Source organism: Sphaerodactylus townsendi, linkage group LG08 (assembly GCF_021028975.2).
Source record: "Sphaerodactylus townsendi isolate TG3544 linkage group LG08, MPM_Stown_v2.3, whole genome shotgun sequence".
NCBI lineage: Eukaryota > Metazoa > Chordata > Lepidosauria > Squamata > Sphaerodactylidae > Sphaerodactylus > Sphaerodactylus townsendi.
This window is the reverse complement of record NC_059432.1, coordinates 59906457-59928390: the sequence shown is the minus strand read 5'-3', so window position 1 is coordinate 59928390 and position 21934 is coordinate 59906457. Positions and strand designations below refer to the sequence as shown.

The 21934-nt window shown below is 40.2% G+C and overlaps 1 protein-coding gene across 1 annotated transcript in view; it reads left to right on the top strand.

Annotated features, from left to right (window-relative positions):
- SORCS3 (sortilin related VPS10 domain containing receptor 3) overlaps positions 1-21934 on the top strand; it is a 597918-nt gene that overhangs the window by 359444 nt on the left and 216540 nt on the right. The window contains exon 5 of the mRNA XM_048505478.1: positions 11227-11300. Within this exon, the coding sequence (XP_048361435.1) occupies positions 11227-11300 (74 nt within the window). The remainder of the gene's footprint in view (positions 1-11226; positions 11301-21934) is intronic.

The window sequence follows — 21934 nt, the reverse complement described above, 5'->3', positions numbered from 1 at the left end:
AGGGACTTCAAATTCTCTGTAATGGCAAACAAGAGAGTTTAAAAAATACTTGTGCTTAAATTAAAGGAATATATCATATAATAATGAACTTTTAAAAGGAGGGAAATTATCTGTATCCTAGAAATATGGCCTGTATTTACTTTTCTGTTGATGGTTAAAGTTTTATTCTGTTTAAACAGTTTATGAGCAGTTGGAACAAGGCAAATGAAGGACAATGGCTGAGTGCCCCAAGGGGAATTTTGGTCTTCTTCGCATTAGATGGGAGGAACATAATTTTTGGCATGCTGGTTTATAACAGCTTTGCCCCATCAAACACTCTCAGAAAGCTGATGGAACTGATTAAAAACATCAGTACCCCCTATGGCAGTAAAGGCCATATGGTGTTTTTAACTGGGAAGGAGATAGTTGGAGAAGAGATAAAGTTATATAGTGAGGAAGATCAAATGCTTAGTAACTTGTTTCATTGTACTGATATGATTGAAAGAGAAAAAATGAATGAACCATGTACTGACTGGGGATCTAGAAATCTTTGTGTTGGTAGTGATGACTTCATGAAGCATGGAATCTACCTTCTGACTACAGAATCTGTTAATTTCAGGTATCAGATCAAAACTTTCCTAGACTGAATGTTGATGGATAAATTCTTCAAAATGAAAGAGTATTTTTCAACATCAAAGAAACAGGGATATTTTCTGTGCTCACCCCAGGATATTTTGACAGTGTAAAAATGGCCAAGGTGCAGTTAGAAGTTTAATGTGAAATAGAGATAGATTGATGCAAGGACCCACAGCGTGCCTCTCCCCTCTCCTTTAAGCTAATTTCATGGAATGTGGCTGGGTGGAGAAGTAAAATTAGCATCTTGGACTTTTTAAACTATATCAAAAGTTTTAATGTAATTTTAATCTGCTTGGTTGCCAACACAGATAGCAATTGTCTATTTGCCAATAAAACCCAAACAAAAGGGGATTATTGTAAAAGCTGAATTAGGGGCTGACATAAGGGTCATTGTAATAATTTGGCGCATGCATTCCTGTAACAAGGAGATTAATGCAGTTTATTGCTAGTCAATTTATATTTGCCACCAGATCCAGTTAGAATCTACTCAAAGCTTTCTCTGACCACCTGCCAATCTAGACCTCAGTCAGACCTTACAGAGCTTAGTTATCAACTTGAGACATGTACAAACAGCTGGGTAAGGGACATTTGAATAACAACTCATTTATCATCCATATAATTTGACTTCTGTACACATTCTTGGAGGACAGTAGGAAGCTGAGTTCACATCATACCAGTTTTGCCTGCTTTTGTCTAGAAAAATATGGTCTGTAAAATTAGTTTGGTATCAAAGAGTAGTGTAGGAATGGAAGCATAAAGAATATGTAGTGAATTATAGGCTAATAAAATAAGAAAGTAGAAGCATCCCAAAAAGGCCATGCACTGATTGAACATAATGACATGACAGAGGTTCTGAACAAATTAACAGTAGCTTAAAATCAAATTAAGCAACTTTTCAATTTGTGCAGAAGCCTTCTCTGGTATTAGGGTTTAAAAGGAGCCCTGCTGCATTTGCTAAATAATAAATCTAGCCTCGTATCCTATTACCCACAATGAGTGACCAGATGCTATAGCAAACATAACAGCAGTTGTACAGAGGTCAAAGCCTTTATATACTGCCTCTGAATATGGAAATCTTGTTTAACCAACAGAGCTAGTAGACCTGTCCTCCAGGAATATGCTTGGAAAGCCATCTAAACTGACCATCATTGACACATCCCATCACAGTTTCAAAAATTAATGACTCACTGATTGAAGAAGTGCATGCTTTTGTCCTGAATCAACTGCCCATCAACATCAGTGGGTACCGCTGAGTTTTAATTTTACAGGATAGGGAGACATTGTTCTCTTTATTTTTATCCAATCTATGCATATTTTTTATAAATAGTCATGTTCCCCTTAAGTCATATACATTTTTAAAAACTGAAATGATCCACAGTCATATCATTATAATTGCATATTTATAATCTGCAGTCACACCTATATTTTAACTATTGTTTAGTGTATATTGAAGGTTTATTAAATTGATTTTTCAATGACTGCTCTTTCACTGCTTCTGAGTTTTGCATTCATGGAACCAGTGGATTGAGAACTAAAACTCTGAACAATTTTTGAGAAATGTTATCCTTATAGGTATAATTTCAGTTATTTCATAGGATAAGTCTATGGAGCTGCTGTGATTAGCCATTCATGTTACCATTGTATTGATGCTCCAGTCAATTTTATTCAACAGTGGTAAATCTTTGGGTATTACATGTGAGCTCAATCTCTGTCATTCCCAGCAGATATAGTGTGTATGACGCTGTATGATCAATGAAATGGTCAGAAACAATTGAATGCTTGAACTGCTGCTATGACATAATGTTGCAATCCGTAAGATTAAAACAACACTGTGAGTTGATCAGAATGTCACATGGACACAATATGGTGATTTTTTTGTCCTGCCATCGGGCATCATTGCAAGATAAGACATAGATAGACACACTGTTCAAACATACTTTTTGCTTCCTGTTATTTATAGAAATGTGCACCATTTAAAAATATTTGGGGGGTTTGGATTTAATAGAGATAATTTTGAGGAACCGCCATAAAGGTATGTCCCCCCAACTTTTTTTTCAGAAATTCTAATTTTGGGGGGGATCTATTAAATCTGAACCTCAAAAATTCCATGCCACCTCTGAACTCCACATGGGTCTTTGGACGTGGTGGAGGCACAGAACTGAATACTGGGCCCATTCAAGGCAAGCCAACCATTCATCTCTGCATTGCCTACTACCTCTAAGACCGACGTGGAGTTCAGAGGTGGCAGCACAAAGCAGAATGCTGGGCTCTGCGTCACCTGTTGCCTCTGAGAGCCATGTGAAGTTTGAAGGCAGAAGGCAATCATGGTGCAGAGCTGAATGCTGGGTTCCTCCAGCCAGCAAGTAAGTCAGGAGGAATGGGAGAGAGAGAAGAGGCAGGATCCCCCCCCCCAATCTTTTTCAATAGTTCCAAAAATGCTGTAAAATTTGGCATTATTCAGGATCTACTTTTCAACTCTCTTAAACCATTTTTTGTTTCAGCGTTGTTAAATGCACACCCCTAGTCATTTATCCACTTTTTAATCCATAAGAGAACCAGTCCTATTATCCCATGACTGCTTAGGAGTCTTTGGTGAAATACCTTGTCAAAAGTCTTTTAAAAGTGCAAGTATGTAATGTCTACTGAGTCACCATTGTCTACATGCTTGTTCACTTTTTTCAAAGAACTCCAAAGGTTGGTGAAGCAGGACATACCTCAACAGGCTCTGTTCCTCTATGTGCCAAATACTGTGCCTAATAATTCTATCTGTGATTACTGAATACAGAAATTACAATTTCAGTTAATTTTCCTGAGACTAAGTGGCCTGTTATTTCTTGGTTCTCCTCTGGATTCCCTTTTTTAAAATCATTGTTACATTATGTACCATTATTCTGGTACAGCAGCTGAACTTATTGATAGGTTACATATATGGGTTGGCAGATTTCACATTTGAGTTCCCTAAGATTACCTGGGACTTTATCAGTTTTAAATTTCTCCATTAGGTCTAGATCAGGGGTAGGGAACCTGCGGCTCTCCAGATGTTCAGGAACTACAATTCCCATCAGCCTCTATCAGCATGGCCAATTGGCCATGCTGGTAGGGGCTGATGGGAATTGTAGTTCCTGAACATCTGGAGAGCCGCAGGTTCCCTACCCCTGGTCTAGATCTTCATCTTGTCACCTCAAGATGACTCTGTTCTTCAGACTCCCTTCATGAAAATAGTGGTTATGGCATGGGTACATACCCCCCCACTTTCCACAATGAGCACAGAAGCAACAAAAAAAATTAATGAAGCTTTTCTACCATCTTACCATCTTTTAGCAATTCATTTATTTCTTGGTCATCCAAAGGCCAAGCTGCTTCTCTGGCTGGTTTCATGCTTTGGATATATTTAAAGAAATATTTATTGGCTTGACACTCCTCAAATTTTCTTTTGCCATGCCTCATCATTGACTTACATTTTTCCCCTAGGACCTGTAGTCCCTTTTGTTCAATTTACTGGGACAGACTTTCCACTTTTCAAAAGAACATCTTCACTTTTTATAGCTTTCTTGACTTGCGTTGTTAATTGCGTAGGCATTCTTTTATATCTGGCAGTGCTTTTCCTAACCTGGGGAATTCATTTCATGTGGGCTTCAATTAATGAGGTTTTAAATAGCTTCCTAGCATCCTCTAGGGATTGGACTGTCCTGTATTTCCCTTTCAGCTTCATTTTAACTCTTTCCCTCATTTTTATGAAGTTCCCCCTTGAAATCAAAAGTTAACAGTTTTGAACTGTAGGAGTAGATCTCCATTGACATGAATACTGAACTTAATAGAATTGTGATCACTGTTCCTACTGGTGCAACAACCTTCACATCTTTCACCAGGTCTTATACCCAGCTCAGATCCAAGTCCAGCATCACTACTCCTCTCATTGGCTTTGTCACCAACTGTTATGGTGTGCAGTCATTTATGGTGTCTAGTAATCTCATTTCTACAGCATGACTCAAACATGTTTTCCCAGTCAATGTGAGGGTATTGAAATCTCCCTGTGTCTATTTCCTTCCTTGTCTCAAGATCAGCCTCAAGGCTTTGATCAGGTGGGTGATAGTACACCCCAGAGGTGGGATGCAGCCTATTCGCACCTATTCGGTAGAACCGGTTACTAAAATTTTCTCAGTTCGGAGAACCGGTTATTAATGATTAACTCCACTAGGGACAAGGGGGTAATCTCTGTCCATGGGTACAACAAATCTCGTCAAGTGGGGGATGCAAAATCACCCCCCAGGACCCCCTGCCCCCCATGGCACCCCCCGACGTGTGTATGAACTGTATGAAATAATACAATATATAGTAATTCTATTTTTTTTTGTTCATTGGTATAAAGGTTGGGAAAGTATTATAGGTAAAAAAATTTCATTTTCTTTTTTTCCCCTTGAAATTTATATTGGAAAGAGAGGAGTTTAAACTACTCTTTTAGATTAATGTTTTTGGATCTCTCCCTCTGTTCGTTTTCTTTCAAGTGGAATAGATAAAGTAGTTATAGGAATCTGAAGGGGAAGTAGAAAGTAGGGAGGGAGGAAAATATGGGAAGGAGGAAGGCAATATAGGATGTTTTAGTTGGAGGGGCTGAGAGAGATAGACAATTAGATATGTTTGTAATATGTTAACAATTGTAAACAGTTTTTGGTTTCTCTCCTTATGTTATTATTTAAAATCAATCAATATAATTATATAAAAAAGAAATAATACGCCACCTTTCAGTATATTTTTAAAAATACTTTAAACAGTCATTATTTGAATCTAGAGGCGGGGCGAAGGGGAACTGCACCTGGGGCGTGCGTGCCCTGCGTCCTTGCCACAGCCCCGCCCAGGAATGCCCTGCCCCCAGAATGCCTGGCCACGCCCCCGTCGTTCCCCGCCCAGCCCCATTGGCGCTACGCCACTGTTTGAATCCCACCACCATCAGAACCTGTTACTAGAATTTTTGAATCCCACCACTGGTACACCCCCAATTTTAAGTTACACTTGGGGGCAGGATTTCTACCTGTACTGCTTCTGTTGGAGAGTATTGAGCATAAAACACTCCCACTCTTTCAACTTGGCTCAGAGACTTCTAGTACTGGCATATGGACACCTATAATGTGTTTTCCTCTCCAGTAACCCTCAGCTTTTTTGTCACCTCACGGGCCTTTCTGTCCCATTTTGTTCTTACAGTTCAGAGGGCAGGATCACCTCGGCACATCATTCACTCGTCGTGCCTGATTGGCTGCTGCGTTCGGGCGGGAATGCGAACTTGCGTCCCTTTTTTTCCAATTTTTTTTACGTTACAGCTACGACGCGTTGACATCGCAACGCAATGTGCATAAGAAGGTGCAATTTGTGTAGATTCTTACACTTGTAGCTTTCATTTCCATTTTGCGCGGGAAACACATCTTTTGATCCTCTTGTCAGAACTGTCTGTTATGGATCCTGAGGTGGAGCAACTGCTGGTCATGACTCAACTGTACTCAGCTGTCAGCAGTCAGATCAAAATGGCAACTTCCTTCCAAATGACAAACATTTATAACATGCCACCCGAAAGGAGGGAGGGATGAGGTGCGATTGATTGGGCAAAACGGTGCTGTGAAGGAAAAATGTTGCTGTTTCGTTGCTATGAGCGGCATGCAATCTGCCATTCATTATTGCGCATGGTTGTCAGTGTTATACAGAAGCGGGGGGCGGGGGAGCACGCTTTTTGCTGGTGCGAGTCTTCCATTCTGCACACACCCAAAACATTTGTCTGTGATTGGCTGAACGGGCAAATCGATCCGACGAAGATTCCCCACTCCCGTCAGCTTTGCTTGAGTTCAACCTAGCTTTGCCAGTTTACCCCACCTCAGAGGTGGAATCAAAAATTTAATGGCAGAATGGAGCAGAGCAGGACGAACCCATGTCGGATTCACCGGATGTGGGGAGCACTTGGGTTGAACATAGGTCGAACTTGAGTTCACAGGGTGAGTTTATCTAGACTGCACATGGTATTTGCAACCTTTGCACCAGGCAGGTAAGAATGGTCAGAATACCTAACCACCATTCTCTATATTTTTAATAATTGAATCACCTATTATCAATCGCCCACCTCCCCCAATTGCTGAAGAGTATCCTTGGTATAGGAGGATATTGGTCTAATGAAGAGGTCCCTTGTAAGGGATCACATACCTCCTTCTAAGACTGATGCCCTCCAACATGAAAAGTCTCACTCCCCACAAATAGCAGAAGAGCTTTCAGCTCAGGAGTAAGACTGTTCTGATAAGTTCCTGAAGGTCTTGTCCCGAAAACTCTCTCTCTGCCTCACCTTCTCAAGTTGGCAACCCTGCCCTCAATGGAACAGACCTGTTCCTTGGGTGTCAAGAGCTCCATGTATCAAGCATATACCTATGATTTCCACCCGGTAAATAAATAAATATATATTTGGCACTCGCTGCAAAACATTGGATAGCTCCTGCTCCTGCTCCCCAGCTGGCTTTCTACCTGCATAACCAGTTTAGTTGTTTAAAGGTGTTTTAGAGTGAAACAGAGCGCTTACCTGAATTTCATTGCAAGAATGAGGCAGCAGCACCATTTCTTGCTGATGAGGAACTTGTATGCTTTCTCATGAAAGTCGAAGGGTTTTCTCTTGACCTCTCTTGACCTCCTGCACTGAACTCCCAAGCTCAAACTTATCAAACTTATTTTTGTTTTTCCCCCTGAACACTGGCTGAGGACAAATGGCTTTCTAGTACCATCTATTTTTTCTTCTCTTGACTGCATTTGATATCTCCTCAGGGCCCTGAAAGCAAGGTGAACAGAAGGCACATGTGCATTCAGCTTTTATGCTTTCAGAAGCCTTAAGTTTATTGGCTTTTTAAAATAATGTGTAATTGACCTTTATATTTGCATGCATGATTTATGCCTGGCAAGCTGTGAGAAAGCAAAAATGGGCTAACAGGATCTTTCCCCCACTCCCTCCTCCTATAATATATCCACAGTGAACCAACTGTTTCTCTTGATTGTCTGATTTTACTTGAAATTCCAAGTGGGCTGCTAGGAAGAAAGGAAGAAAGAAAAGTCCAGCACCTTCAAATGAAAAGTCTTATCTCTTCATCTGAATGTGCCTAAAGGCTACAAGTTCAATTTAATCCTCCTACCATGAGTCAGCCAGAGATCTAATGTGAAGAAGAGAAAGCTGCTCAGCAGCTGGCCAGACTCCTGCGCTGATAGACAGAAGGATGCTTTTGAGCAAGTAACTTCAGGGGCACAAGACACAGCCACAATGAAAACAGCTTAGTGCTTTGGAACTGGATACACACACACACACCCACATACACAGAAATATGAAGAAATTACTTTTTAAAATGTACCGGTACTTCTGCAAGTAAAATGAAAATAAAAGAAGCCAAACAGCCACTCAACTTGCTGATATTCTGGTTTCTCTTCAGATCGTATAAATCTTTCGCCTTTTAAACTTGCTGATAACTTGCTTATAGGTTGAATCCCCATGGTCAATTAATTGCGTGATACTCACACAAAATATCCAGGTTTCAGGAAGAATTCCCCACTGCCTGATTGCCGAACACGGATTCGTCCCAGTTCTGGCACTCCCACTCCCCCTTATCATGTGTTTTTTAAGAACCTGCATGAAAGTGCACCTTTTTAAAAAGTATGCGCTGAATCCAGATCGGTGGGGAGGCTCGGGGGTTGAATGTAGGTTTGTTTTTCCCACCGTTGGCAGTGACGTGGTGTCTTCCAGCCAATCAGAGCACAGTGGGCTATGTGCGATTTGCGCGCAGCCCTTTTTTTTTCTTTTGCACCGGCCAAGGCTACGTTGAAACGTGGCTGCATGGAATGTGATTTCTGTGCCAACTGTTAACTAAAATTAGACTTGTGCCAGTTCAACTGCATGGGTAAAGAGTGCTGAAGCCACGCGTAAACGTAGCCTAGCGCGAAAAACAGCTACCGTTCTATCCACCCATGCGCGTGGTGACATAGCTGCGCAAAAAAAAGTTTAAAACATTCCTGCCCCAGCACAGAACAACAGCCAATCAGGATGAGGAAGAAAGAGCCGTTGAGCAGATCACGCGATTGTGGGGAGTGCTGCACTTTTTGAAACCATGATAGACATAGATGTGCTCATCACACACACGCTGCAGTGGGAAGGATGAAACCACAATGTAAAGATGTCGTATCTTTTGAAACCTGGTTGTATCTGGCTTTAATTTCCCAGTGGGGAAATGGTCATAGAAAAGAAATAGCATTATAGGGTTTTTTCACAAATTATGTGATTTCCCCATGTAGCTCACAGCATTCATGTTGTCATAAGATTTATGGGTTTCTCTTCAGTCATGCAGGGACATTTATGCAGAGGACCAAAGGGGCAAAACAAAATCTGTTTTCCAAAGATTTTGCACTGCGTCATTTATTAATTATTATGCTTTTGTCCAGCACAAAAAATCTTCCTGAGATACAGGAGGATCTACATCTTGTACTGGAGACAAATGCTGCTCTTTTTTTTTTTTTTTGGAAAAGATCACGAGGACCCAATGCATAAGCAACAAAGGAGAGGTTTTTAATCACCTTCACAGGGCTGTAAAATTCTAAAGATTGCTACAATCTTAATGCTAAAACGCTTTTTGTAAATTCATTTGAATTCTTTCTTTCATCATGGAACTCAAGGCAGTGTATGTAAGGGAATTCCATGAGGCCTCCCATGCAAGTAGTAAGCAGACTTGGAGATGCTTAGTGTCAGTAAGCTTGCTGTGCTGTGTGTTTTCCAAGTATATTCTTGGGCCACATAAACACTTCTTAAATAACAACCATATTAAAAGAACTTCATACTCGCTTTAAGAAAAGTCAGCATCCAGTCTGTATACATTACTTGAGGGAGGGGGGTTGCTTCTCAGCCTTTTGGCTGTGTGTACTTGTGGGAGGGGAGACCCTTTTACCTAGTCTTCACAAAGAAACAACAGTAGCTATAATAGCTAGAGGATTGGGAAGAAAGATTGCTCTGTGCCCTACCAAACAGAAACAGGGCTGAATTGTTGCTAATCTCCTAGGGAAGATTACTGTTCCCCCTGTTCTACTCAGCAACACCTTTTTGGGGAAGGGCCCCTTCCTCTAGCATTGTGACATGTCCATTGAAGAAAGAAACTGCCAGCCAGAACATTTACAAGACTGAAATGGCTGAACATCACGCTTATAATCTTTCTGTGATCACAACTGATTGGTTTTAGAATATTAATTGTTTCCATTGTGAATTGTTTTCATGGATATTTATTGCAAGATCCTGGGGTAGTTATTATGACTGAAAGTCGGGGAGCCCAATCCAGAACCCTCAGCATCTGGAGCCAGTGCCACTGCAGCACCTTTCCACCACCTCCAGAGGATTTTTTTGGAGGCACAAAAAATCTTCAGTTGTCTCAGTGGGCTTTTGCCACCTAAAAGGATGGTGTAAAGTCATGCCTCTGGGCACAGCATATCTGTAGACAAAGCTGGGGCTGGCTCCATCCCTGGCCATTCCTCTGGAACATCCCCGCTATGTGACTGAAAATAAAAGAAGCATGGGAGTGCTGGTGTAGGGCTCTATGCTGTGTTCATGCATCTCTGTGGGTTGCAGCAACTGCCTGCTGGGGGATTTGCCCCTCCACTGGGTTAAGTGCCCCAGAAAGGGCATTTCCACCAGCGTAGGGCAGCACTGCCACCAACAGTGATTCCCTGCCCCTTTAGATTAGGCTGTAAAGCTCATGATTCAAAATATAGTTTCTTTAAGAATTTCAGTGAGCTTGGAAGTGCCACAACACTTGTCCTTAGCAAAATACAACATGAAAATAACTATAATGTTTGTTTCCTCAAGAACCAAGAAATGTTAAACAAAAGATGTGAGGAACAGTGAGAAGTTCCGCATAAATTACATGTTGCCCTTTAACCATTGGCTAAAAGCTCTTCTGCCTTGGCCATACCTGCCTTGTGCCTCCTTTGAAAAACAAAGGGGGGGGGGCAAGTCAAAACACTCCATGGCATTGATGCATTGAATACCCATTTTGTAGAAAGGGTGTACAGGGCGGGGGGGGAGGGGTTTAACTTCTTAAATTCTATAAGTACCTGCAATTATAAACCAACATTCTTTTGCATGGTATACCAGAGGCAAGTTTCAGCTTAAAGTTGGTTCACTTTGCTCTCTCTGCTATTCTTATTTGGCCCAGAAATTCTGAATATCAAATGTAAAAAAAAATAAAGTTTGTTTTCAAGCCAAAGCAGGTACTGTGCATCAAGTGGATACCAGGACATGAAATAGTCAGTATGCAATTTACTTCTACTGAACATTGATTATGAAACAATGGATATTACATATAGTAAATATTTAATATAAATATTCAGAAAATTCTGGACTGAATATCAGCTAATAAAAAAGCCAATATCAAATGTCAAGATCTACTTACTGTTAAATGTCACATGGAAAATATGGAATCTCAAATATTCAGTAGCTATCTGGTTCACATTTTCAGTAATATTTTACAGAGACAGATTGAAGGGGGATTGTTTCAGCATTAATGTTCATGTGTCATTGCCCTGATTATTATAGTCACACTTATTCAGTTTTTTACTTTTCAGCTTTATAGCTCTATGGATTTTGGAAGAAGATGGCAGATCATGCATGAACGAATCACACCAAACAGGTTTTACTGGTGAGTTTCTTCCCATTGTGTTACAGCCACTTAAAATTTCTATGACTCCCAAGGAAGAGGAGGATTAGGATTGTCTAACCTTAAATTATATTACCAAGAGCTTCTTTGGTTTGGTTCAGAGAATGGATTCTATTGGAAAACAACTATTTGTTAAATTTGGAAGGTTATGATTTGCTATACAGTTGGCATTCATATATTTGTTATGATAAAAAGCACATAAAGGGTTTAAGGACCATTATGTAAGAAATGCATTTTTAAAGGTTTGGAATGAATTTAAAAGGAAGTGGATAACAAAGATACCAAAATGGATGTCACCACATAAAGCAGTTGAAAGGGACAATACTTGAGATATGAAAATTTGATAGTCCCAACAAGATCTGGACAGAGGTTGAAAGAGACCTGAAATGATGGTAGAGAAAGAACAATGCCAGTGGCATTTGTATTATCAGTTATCAGAGAGATTTAAACAAGACGTGAAGATGGGAATTGAAATAGAAAATATGGATGGTACTATGTAAAGAAGAGACTTGTTTAATAAAAGTAACATCAAATGTTATTGAAAATAGAAATAGAAACAGAGGGTTTAAGAAAATATTATTAAATGGGCCCAAGACTGAGGCTCGTTCCACATGGGCCAGAGAAGCGGCTGCACACTGGGGTAAATGATCCCTGCGCAGCTTGGGGCCTTTCGCATGATTCAACTTCTCTTCCCTTCACAACTCTGCAGGGATGAGGGGACACACCCCCATGGCCATGGCAATGGAATTTTTTTCTATATCTAAAACTGCTTTCTATATTTTGTTTTCTCAAACTTTGGCTTCAATTCAAAGTCATTTTATAGCTCAGTTAGTTCTTCCTCTACTCCCCCAAATTTCCTCGTATCTGTAATGGATTTATCACTCAATCTGGAACTTCTATCAAAAGTAAATCTCTCAGACATATCTTCATGCAGCATGTCCAAATGGTCACAAAAAACTTGCATCTTCTATCCCATCTTTCTCCTCTAGCTCAGTCAGGCTTGGAAATTGCTTACAGTAGCCTATATTGTGTTTGAATAGAGTTAAGTTTGAAATAAACGTACAGAGGACAGGTTTGGCCTTAATAAGATTGACCTCATTTCCTTGCAACTGCAAATTCATTTTATTCAGCTTTGCAAATAGTTCTGATAAATAAGGTTTTAATGCCTTTGTAGGATTAAAAAGTTTCCAAGAATTTTCTCAAAATCAAGGTCGCAGTGAATAAATATGTTATCATTGCAATAAGAGAGTCTTTATATAACATTTATGATACAATAAGCAGTTGTGAAGATTTTGTTAAATGGACAATGTTCATCCATGCATTTGTGGACGTTTAATACCAAAGGTATTTTGCCAGGGGTTAATACTGTTAGTTTGCAGGAAGTACGGTAAAAGGTCCTGGAAGAAAAAAAAGTTTGAATTTAAAGGAAGAGAGGTGTTTTTAAGTTATTGCCTCTTTGTAACATTTACATTTTTTCTTTCATTTTATTGTCACAGTTCTGAATAATGACAATGTATTATATTTTCTAAAAAGTTGTATTTTTTCCTGCTGAAAATGTACCCATATCCTCCCATCCTCATATTTATATCCATGTTTAAGTTCATTCACCATAATTTTCCTCCTGGAATTTTTATTATTTTTTATTATTTATACCTGAAATTTTCTCATAAAAAATAAACATTTCCCTTCTACCACCTACATTTTCTCTTTAAAAAATTACAAATTCCTTTTAAAAAACAGTTATTAAGAGGCTTTAAAACCTTCAAATATTAATATTATGTGGATTGTGACAAAAGTTATATTTCTATTTCATAACTGATAAGTTCAGTAACTGAGAACACAGGAAAATAAATACCATAACACTGTTATGTTATGGGCTTACCAGCAATAAGTTGAAAATTGACAAAGAGACAAAACTGCACATAATGATGACAGAATAAGGAAGAGATTTAGGCTAATTGTATTATAATATAAATTAGTGGTTGGTGAAATAGTCCAAGGTTACTTCAAGACTGCCAGTTTGTTGAGTGTTGGTTATTTATTTGCTTTTTAAATTAGTTTTATATGCCATCTTTCCCCTGACAGGCTCAGGGCAGTTTCCAAGAGACTCAATAAATACATAAAAACAATTTAAACACATTAAAAACCATTAAATACCAATTCTAAGTTTGATGGCATTAATATATAGCAATGGTTACTTAACAGGAGGGGAAAAATGGGGTGTGGGAGAAGGGCAAGCTGATGGAAAACTATAGTTGCCTGGGTCTTTCTTGACAGAGTGTTCTACCAGATCGGAAACAGGGCCAGAAAAGCCCTTGCTCTGGTTGAGGCTAGCTGGATATCTTTTGGGTCAGGGAGATTTTTATTCACTAATCACAGTGCTGTTTGGGGGATGTACTGGGAGGGATGGTCCCATAGGTAAACTGGCCCCAGACCATTTAAAGCTTTGAAGGTGATTACCAGAACCTTGAACCTGATCCAGCGCTCTACCCAGAGACAATGCAGCTGGCAGAGTGCCAGTTGAACAGGTGTCTACCACATGGTCCCCTTGAGGATCTGCACCACTGCATTTTGCACTTGTTGGAGCCTCCGGAGCAGGTCCAAGGGTAGCCCTGCATAGAATGAGTTGCATTATCCAGTTTAGAGATGACCATTGGATGGATCACTGTGGCAAGGTCAGTTTGGGACAGATGAAATGCCAATTGTGCTACCTGGCAAGATGATTTAAAAAAGAGAGTTGCATATGCAACCTGAGCCTCCATTCAGGCATCAAGGATCACCCCCAGACTCTTGATAGTTGGCACAGAATTCAGCTCCATGTCATCAAGAGCCAGCAATTGGCATCCTCCACTTAAACCTCCTTGCCCCAACCACAGGAATTTCATCTTAGCTGGATTGAACTTCAGCTGGTTCTCTTTTAACCATTCTATCACAGCTTCCAAGCAGTTGACCACTACATCTGGGGTGGCATCTGACTGATCACCCATCAACAGATATAGCTGGGTGTCATCAGTGTATTGATGACAACCCAGCCTGAACCTCCAGATCAATCTGGCAAGATATTAAATAGTATCAGCAAGATAATTGCCTGTTGTGGGATGCTACATATTAAAGAATGTTGTGCAGAAGCTCTCCCACTGATTGCTGTCCCTGACACTGGAGAAATAAGCACAGCCACTGTAGTACTGACTGACAAATCCCAGTGCTGGCCAATATGGTCATTTAGCATGTGTGAAAACAGCAAATCCAAGGAGATTGTGCTGACCTCTATCCTGATGACTGTTCATCCGAACAGAAGACTAAACCCTCATGACATGAACCCTCTTTCATGGTACTATCCAGTTCTGCTCTAAAAACAGTCCCATGTTTTTAATCCAATATCAACTGAGGTTACACTATCCATCTGAGAATGTAGTGTGAGTGACTACGTTTTCAGAGATGAGCAGGTTTTACAGACTTTGATGCATGAGGTCTTTGCTCAGTTAAGCCCAATAGATTCCCACAAGGCTGCAATATATTCAAGCATAGATTCTGGAACATGGCTGGAATGTTAAATCTGATACTAAATTTTAGCCATCCCTCAAGAATGCAGTAGTTTGCTTATTTTCTTTAATTACTAGTTTAGTGCTAATGAAAACAGGAGCTGTATGAAGACAAATGGCTTTCAGTGTTACGATTTAATACCTATCCTAGTTTTAGGTTTGTTTAGTGCCCTCTTTTTTCTAGTCTCCCCCCCTTTAAATCCCTATTTTTGTACTGAAATGATGGTTAGTAGACTGAGTTAAAAGAGTCCTGCTGTCCAACTCCCTTGAGTCTATCGTTAGCTCATGGTTTGTGCTGTCTGTCATTTCCAAGCTTCTTATTAAATTTGCAACCAAGTGAAAATATTCTCTACCCTGTAGGGAAAGGAAGCTCTGCATTTCCAAACACATCACTCAATCTGTTCCCATAGTTCTGTTACTGGCAAGGTCTCCTTGTTGGCTCCCCTGCAGTAATGTTAAAAAGGAGAATATGAGTGCCCTAGTATCCATGCTAAGAGGGTGAAGGACAGCCTACTTTTGTAACAGTGCCTCTTTCTGTTTTCCTCTCTGCTGCCTAATTGCCTTTATTATTCTTTTTCATGTCACATCAGTTGTTTAAAGAGAGCTTGTTCATGGCACATGGTTTTCCCTATCACAGAATAAATGCATATAAAACTGGGGAGGAGCCTGTGTGTCATTCTGCTACTAGAAAAAGGATACATATATATTGCAAACCTGGATATATTCAGGGATATGAATTGGTTGCATTTTGTCATTTCAGCTTCTCTGTCTAAAAAGTACTGCAGATGAAGGCCAGTTCGTAGGGTGCAAACATGTTTGATCACAGCCAAAATGGGGAGTCCCTCTCTTTTTTTGGAAACAGTTAACCTCCTCATAAAAGGACATACTGTTTGAGCAGTTTGTGGTGAGCAATCTAACAGACATAAAAATGTTCACCTCCTTTGAAGTGCTCCACAGAGAATAATCTATCATCCTGTGTTGTTCTCAGTGTTTGGGATAGATAACATACCTTATAGTGACTGCAGGAGCCATTTTAAGACAGACAACCTTTAGACATATGCTACAGAATCCACTCCCCTTCTTTGGCAAAGCACTTGTTCAAAGCAGAAGCAGAATCCCAATTTTTCAGCAAAATGTGTGCTTTTTTGACCCCAGGAGAATATTGATCTTTTGAAAAAAAAACTTTATACTCCCTGAATGCTTGCTACAAAAACAAAAAAGAACTCAATTTCCTTGAAAATTGACCTTACATAATTCTTTGAAAACTTGGCATTGTGCCTTAAAGTAAATTCAGAGCATGTTATAGATGCCTACACTAAGAAGCAATTGTCACAGTTCTGGAGACTCAGATGATTTTAGCATATAATGAAGTGAGTAATTTTTCCCCATTTATTTCATTGTTCATTGGAAATTGAAATTATAGGGTTGGAGGGACAGATAAGTAACTAGTTTGTGTCTCCAAAATGCTCTTAATTTTGTATTCTACTGTAGTGTTACCTGAAATGGTGGGGGTCCGTCCCTTTTAGAATGGGGTAATTGGAAAAACAGACTCTTACTTAGCAAAAGGTCGGGCAAGCTCGGGGTCTTTGTTGAGTTTGTATATCAAGATCAAGAAGTTCCACAGGAGCACAAAATAAAGTTTAACAAATTTATTTTGGGATAATACGAATACACAAGCACACAATAGTCAAAGCAGCAGAACAAGCACACAGTCCTAGGATATAAGCAGTATTGAGGGGATAGATTGGAAATTGTGGAGAAATGGGGTGGGGGTTGTCAGGGGTTTTACTGTACCAGATTCTGAAATGGCTTTGCGTCCGTGAACCAGAGTCCAGCAATTTGCACTGGATTACAAGGAGACAGGGTAGAAAACAGGTGGCACACAGCAGCAACTGAACCCCAAGGCAGGCTCAGAAGTACTGGGCACTGGGTTCTGGGAGAGGGGGGTTCTTACAAGGAGTGGTCCTTAATCTCCCAGGACAAAGGGAAATCCTGCCTTTCTAGGGAAAGACAAAAGACAGATAACAATCTTAATGGTTTGGGTGATGAAGCTAATGGTTTGAATGCTTAGCCTGATGGGCCAAGTTGGGAGTGCCCAGAGATGGACAGAGTGCTGAGTCAATCATCAAACAATGGCAATGTAAATAAGGTTGTTGTTAGAGCAAGATTAGTCAGAGGAAGAAGTTTTTGGATTAATACAATATTGGCAGGAACTCTTAGGGCAAATATAAGTCCTTTGTCTTCACAGGGTGGATAGTCCAGTGCTGGAGATGGGAAGTGATAGCTTCCCAGGCAGAGGAACTGTGTTTTCTTAATTCATCTTGGAAGCATGCAGCAGCTATTTGAAAGGCAGATGTGGGCGAGAGGAAGTCCAGGCAGGATTTCATTGTGTCCTTGTGGGTACAACTAGTCAGTTCAGTGAATGGGCTCTCAATTTTGGCACTGCATTGCTAAGCACCCTGAGGGTTAGCAGGATAGGTAGCTACACTGTTCTTAAACCAGAACCCCCATACACCCTTTGGGTCAGTCTGGTAACAATAGATAATTCCCATAAACCAGATGTGACTTTGTGACATGGATACAATAGAATAGGTTTAATAGCCTTGAACAGGATGGAAACAAATTGATTTCAAGTTAGAACTATATGGGAGATTTCTGGAGAGGACATAATTTATTAGCAAAGATTCCCCATTTTTGAAATTTTAGTACTCTGCATTTTATGCAGTCATCATACCTGAAAGGGTGATAGAAAATATAACAATTATGGTCCAAGATAATTTTTTTCAGTTCATGTGAATTATTTATCTGGACTGCAGGGTGTTAAATTAGTGTACTCAGGTTAGCAGATTTGTGAAGCAGTTTGGTTATTTGAAATATTCCATTTTATTTTCCAGTCTGCTGTCTCTTTCCAATGCTCAGATGAATAAATTAATTTGCAGCTGGTCATTTCATCCTGAGTTGAGTCTTTATGATATTTTGAAATAGGAGTTACAATGCCTGATTTGTTTACTCGGTGAATAATAAATTTCCCTTGGGCATGTGATGGTCTCTTGCATGGAATTCCTGTGTATGTGTGTACTTTCCAGTTGACTCAACCCACTTGTCTACTTCATCTATCCTGCTATGGGTGAGTGTTATAGAAGCCATCACTTCTTTTCTGTGAAAGACATGAAGGTGCATATCAAATATCCTTACTAAATTAGCCCTTACTATCCACTTAGGCTGTATGCCAAAGACAAAGAGCTGGTCAGTATATTAAACAACCAAAAGTTTAATTTCAAATTATAATTTGGCCTTTGATGGAGGGGTGATATTTAAAAGGATGCTACTGGTATAATAGCTTCATCATCATAGGCTTCAAGCAAAATAAACAATACAATTTTTCTTTCCAAGCTTCATCAAAAGCTACCAGTCAGTTTGTAATGCACAATAAAAATCATTCTGACTTTTGTTTAAGCAATGAGCAGCTAACATAGATGATGTCCACCTGCAATCAATGTCAATAGATCTTTTATGTGTGGATTTTCTGCAACAAAATGTTTTCAATATTTTGAATAAATGCAGTTCTTGCATGTTGTTAAAAGAATGTTCTGTAGTAAAAAAGAAAACATTCAGGTTTTGAATGTCTTCCTTCTGACAATTAATTATGCCTTATGTTCATTGTGTCAATTAAAATCAGAGCAACAATACCTTTCCTTGATTAAGCAGAACATTATACCTATGTTAATACAGGTTTGTTTAACTGAATAAAGACCAGCTGTGCAGTCTTAGAAAAATATATGCTACATCTTGCTGGAAATGTTCCTGACTCACTTAAGTCTGCACTGAAGTATCAGGAACATGTCCTTCTTTGAGTCCCGTCATAAATCTGTTCTTTGTAAGGTTGTACTGAATGTTTACCTGTGTGGATTTTGGTGGGGTGGAATTTGTGAAGGAGAGTATGTTAATTGTAACAGGCCTCTCTGGGAAGGTTCTTAGTCGTCAAACACAGCCCATGTTCACAAGCTGGCCACAGGAAACCACTGGGGAGAAACTTCTGGCACAGCTCTTATCATTGGCTGAATGCTTTAGAAAATAGTACATCCCCAGACTCCATTGCTTTAAAAATGAACCAGAAATACATATAGTAGCAATAAGAATAGTGGTAATTTGACTTGGTGATTAAGTGCTACCAAAATGTTGGAAGTAGTAGGGATCTCAAACATGATAAAAAAACAGAAGTAAACAGTATTCAAGGGGGGGAAATCATATAGTGCAGCAAGTTTGCTAGTTGGGTGCAAGGCTGAACCCACATACTGGGAGTTTGATTAAGTTGCTCCACTTGAGTGGGGAAAATGGGGAAGAGAATGTGAAGGTAGAAGAAGAAGAAGAGTTTGGATTTATATCCCCCCTTTCTCTCCTGCAGGAGACTCAAAGGGGCTTACAATCTCCTTGCCCTTCCCACCTCACAACAAACACCCTGCGAGGTAGGTGGGGCTGAGAGAGCTCTGAAAAGCTGTGACTAGCCTAAGGTCACCCAGCTGGCGTGTGTGGGAGTGTACAGGCTAATCTGAATTCCCCAGATAAGCCTCCACAGCTCAGGCGGCAGAGCTGGGAATCAAACCCGGTTCCTCCAGATTAGATATACGAGCTCTTAACCTCCTACGCCACTGCTGCTCCTGGAAATAGGAGTCTCCTGCAGGAGACTCAAAGGGGCTTACAATCTCCTTGCCCTTCCCACCTCACAACAAACACCCTGTGAGGTAGGTGGGGCTGAGAGAGCTCCGAAAAGCTGTGACTAGCCTAAGGTCACCCAGCTGGCGTGTGTGGGAGTGTACAGGCTAATCTGAATTCCCCAGATAAGCCTCCACAGCTTAGGCGGCAGAGCTGGGAATCAAACCCGGTTCCTCCAGATTAGATATACGAGCTCTTAACCTCCTACGCCACTGCTGCTCCTGGAAATAGCATGAATTTCTGTCTCAAAAGCACACACACAAGGGATTTATACATGTCTTCAAGAGTCCAACACTAATGCAAAGTTATAAGTGTCTAAATTGCAACAGTATCCCAAAGGGTGCAAACTAGGACTGTGTGTTGTACTTCAGACAGAGGCCCAAGCCACTGACAAAACAAGGATATTCTTTGTGGCAAGCAAAAGTGCATTTTAGAGAAGGATACTGTCCCAATTTATAGGGGATAGAAGAGTAGTAGTGGCTTAAAAACTAAAGGGGGGATAGAAGAGTAGTAGTGGCTTAAAAACTAAAGGGGGTAGGGGTGGTGTTGGGTGTATGTCCCCCCCAAATGGTGAAACTGGTATAGCTCTAGATGAGGAGGAGAATTATAAGGTGTGGCACTTGTGGGGTGAGAGACAGAGTAGGGAAAATTCTGCCTTCTGGATTGAAGAATGCCCAGTGTCCCACTGTCCACAATCAAATAAATAGGGGATACAAGTGTTCAATAAAGGATTGCTAGTGTGTAAGCCATGCACTCCCTAAAAGTCTCTTATCTGGAAACCTGCTAGACCAAGGCTGTACTTACATGTAAATTAAATAGAGGTCACTTTCCTTTGGATGCTTGACTTGACAGACAAGACACAGATGGAGATGAATAACAAAGATTCATTGAACAGAAGACAAATTATGTAATAAGGTAAATATTAGCTATGGATAACTTCAATATATATAGTACAACTGGCTCTCTATTAAGGTAAATAAACCCTGAGAGGAGCTTTGATTCCTCTTTCTCTGGACAGGTTACCACAGCAGGTTCAAGCTGCTCTTTTCCCATGCAAAAGCACCTTTTCACAACCTGCAAACACCAGTTAGGAATGTTGGGCCCTTAACAGGATGCTGATTTGTCACATTAAAATAAGCTTTCTTCTCTAAGCCAACTCCGAAATCCTAACTGAAAACCAAATAAAAGCCTGGCTAGGCTAATGCTTTTTCCAGAGCCACAAATCCCTGTCAGGAGAGAAAAGAGTTTTTGTTTTTATCTCTAATATAAAGTCTCAGTAATCAAACATAGCCATCTGGACAATGTAAGCCTAGACTTCCCTTTTTATTTGGGAAGTATCATTTGATTTAGACCTCTAATCCTTACTGATCAATCTATTGTGCACATCAGTCCTGGTGATCTTCTCTGATTGACACAGTTGAGCTTTTCCCCTTCTTCCTCTTTTTTTCAGTTTTAGTCCTTTTTCTGTTGTTCCAGTAGCAAGGCCAGCTACCATATTTTCTTAGAATCATACCTATTCTGGGTGTATAGTATTGCTAGGTCCTCCCTGGCCACCGGTGGGCAATAAGGGAAGCAGGATTGCTAGATCCAGGTTGGGAAACTCCTGCAGATTTGGGGATGGAGCCTGGAGAGGACAGGAACCCCTGTGGTGCCCAATGCCATAGAGTCCATCCTCCAAAGTTTTATTTTCCTTAGGGGAACTCATCTCTGTAGTCTGGAGATCAACTGTAATTCCCAGATGCCCAGATCCTACCTGGAGGCTGACATTCCTATGGGTATATAATGATTTAATTATTTATTTATCTGTACACTTGTTTCTTGCCCATCATCAAAGTTCCTTGGCAGGTACAGTTATCAAACACATGAAACACTCTGAAAATACTCATAAAATCCACTTAAAACATCTGCATCCCACACCCAAACCTTCCTAAAAATGCATCACCACTCCTCTCCCTTAATACCCCCATCACAGTTCAAAAATTGTGTTGGGGCTGCACCAATACAGTGCTGGTACAAGGATGGCAGGTACAAAATAAAAAGGGAAGTATAGGTGATGGGTGATGCCTCCAGATGTACTAAAAAGGAAGAGGAACTAGCTCACTTGAACAGTTAGTTAACACCAATTTTCACTGCCTTCTCCAATACATAATTGGCGTTTTTGAGTTAAGAGAAACAATTGTTTCTTTATTCAACTAAGATTAACCAATGGCTGCAAACTATGGTGATATATTTTATATTGAAGCTGTTGCCCATTTTGTTCTATAATAAAACAATTCATTTGTTGTTATCAGCACTGCTAATTGGCTACAATTTATTGAAGATGGGCAGCCCAGTCCACAGCCTAAGGGCTTTCCAGCAGGA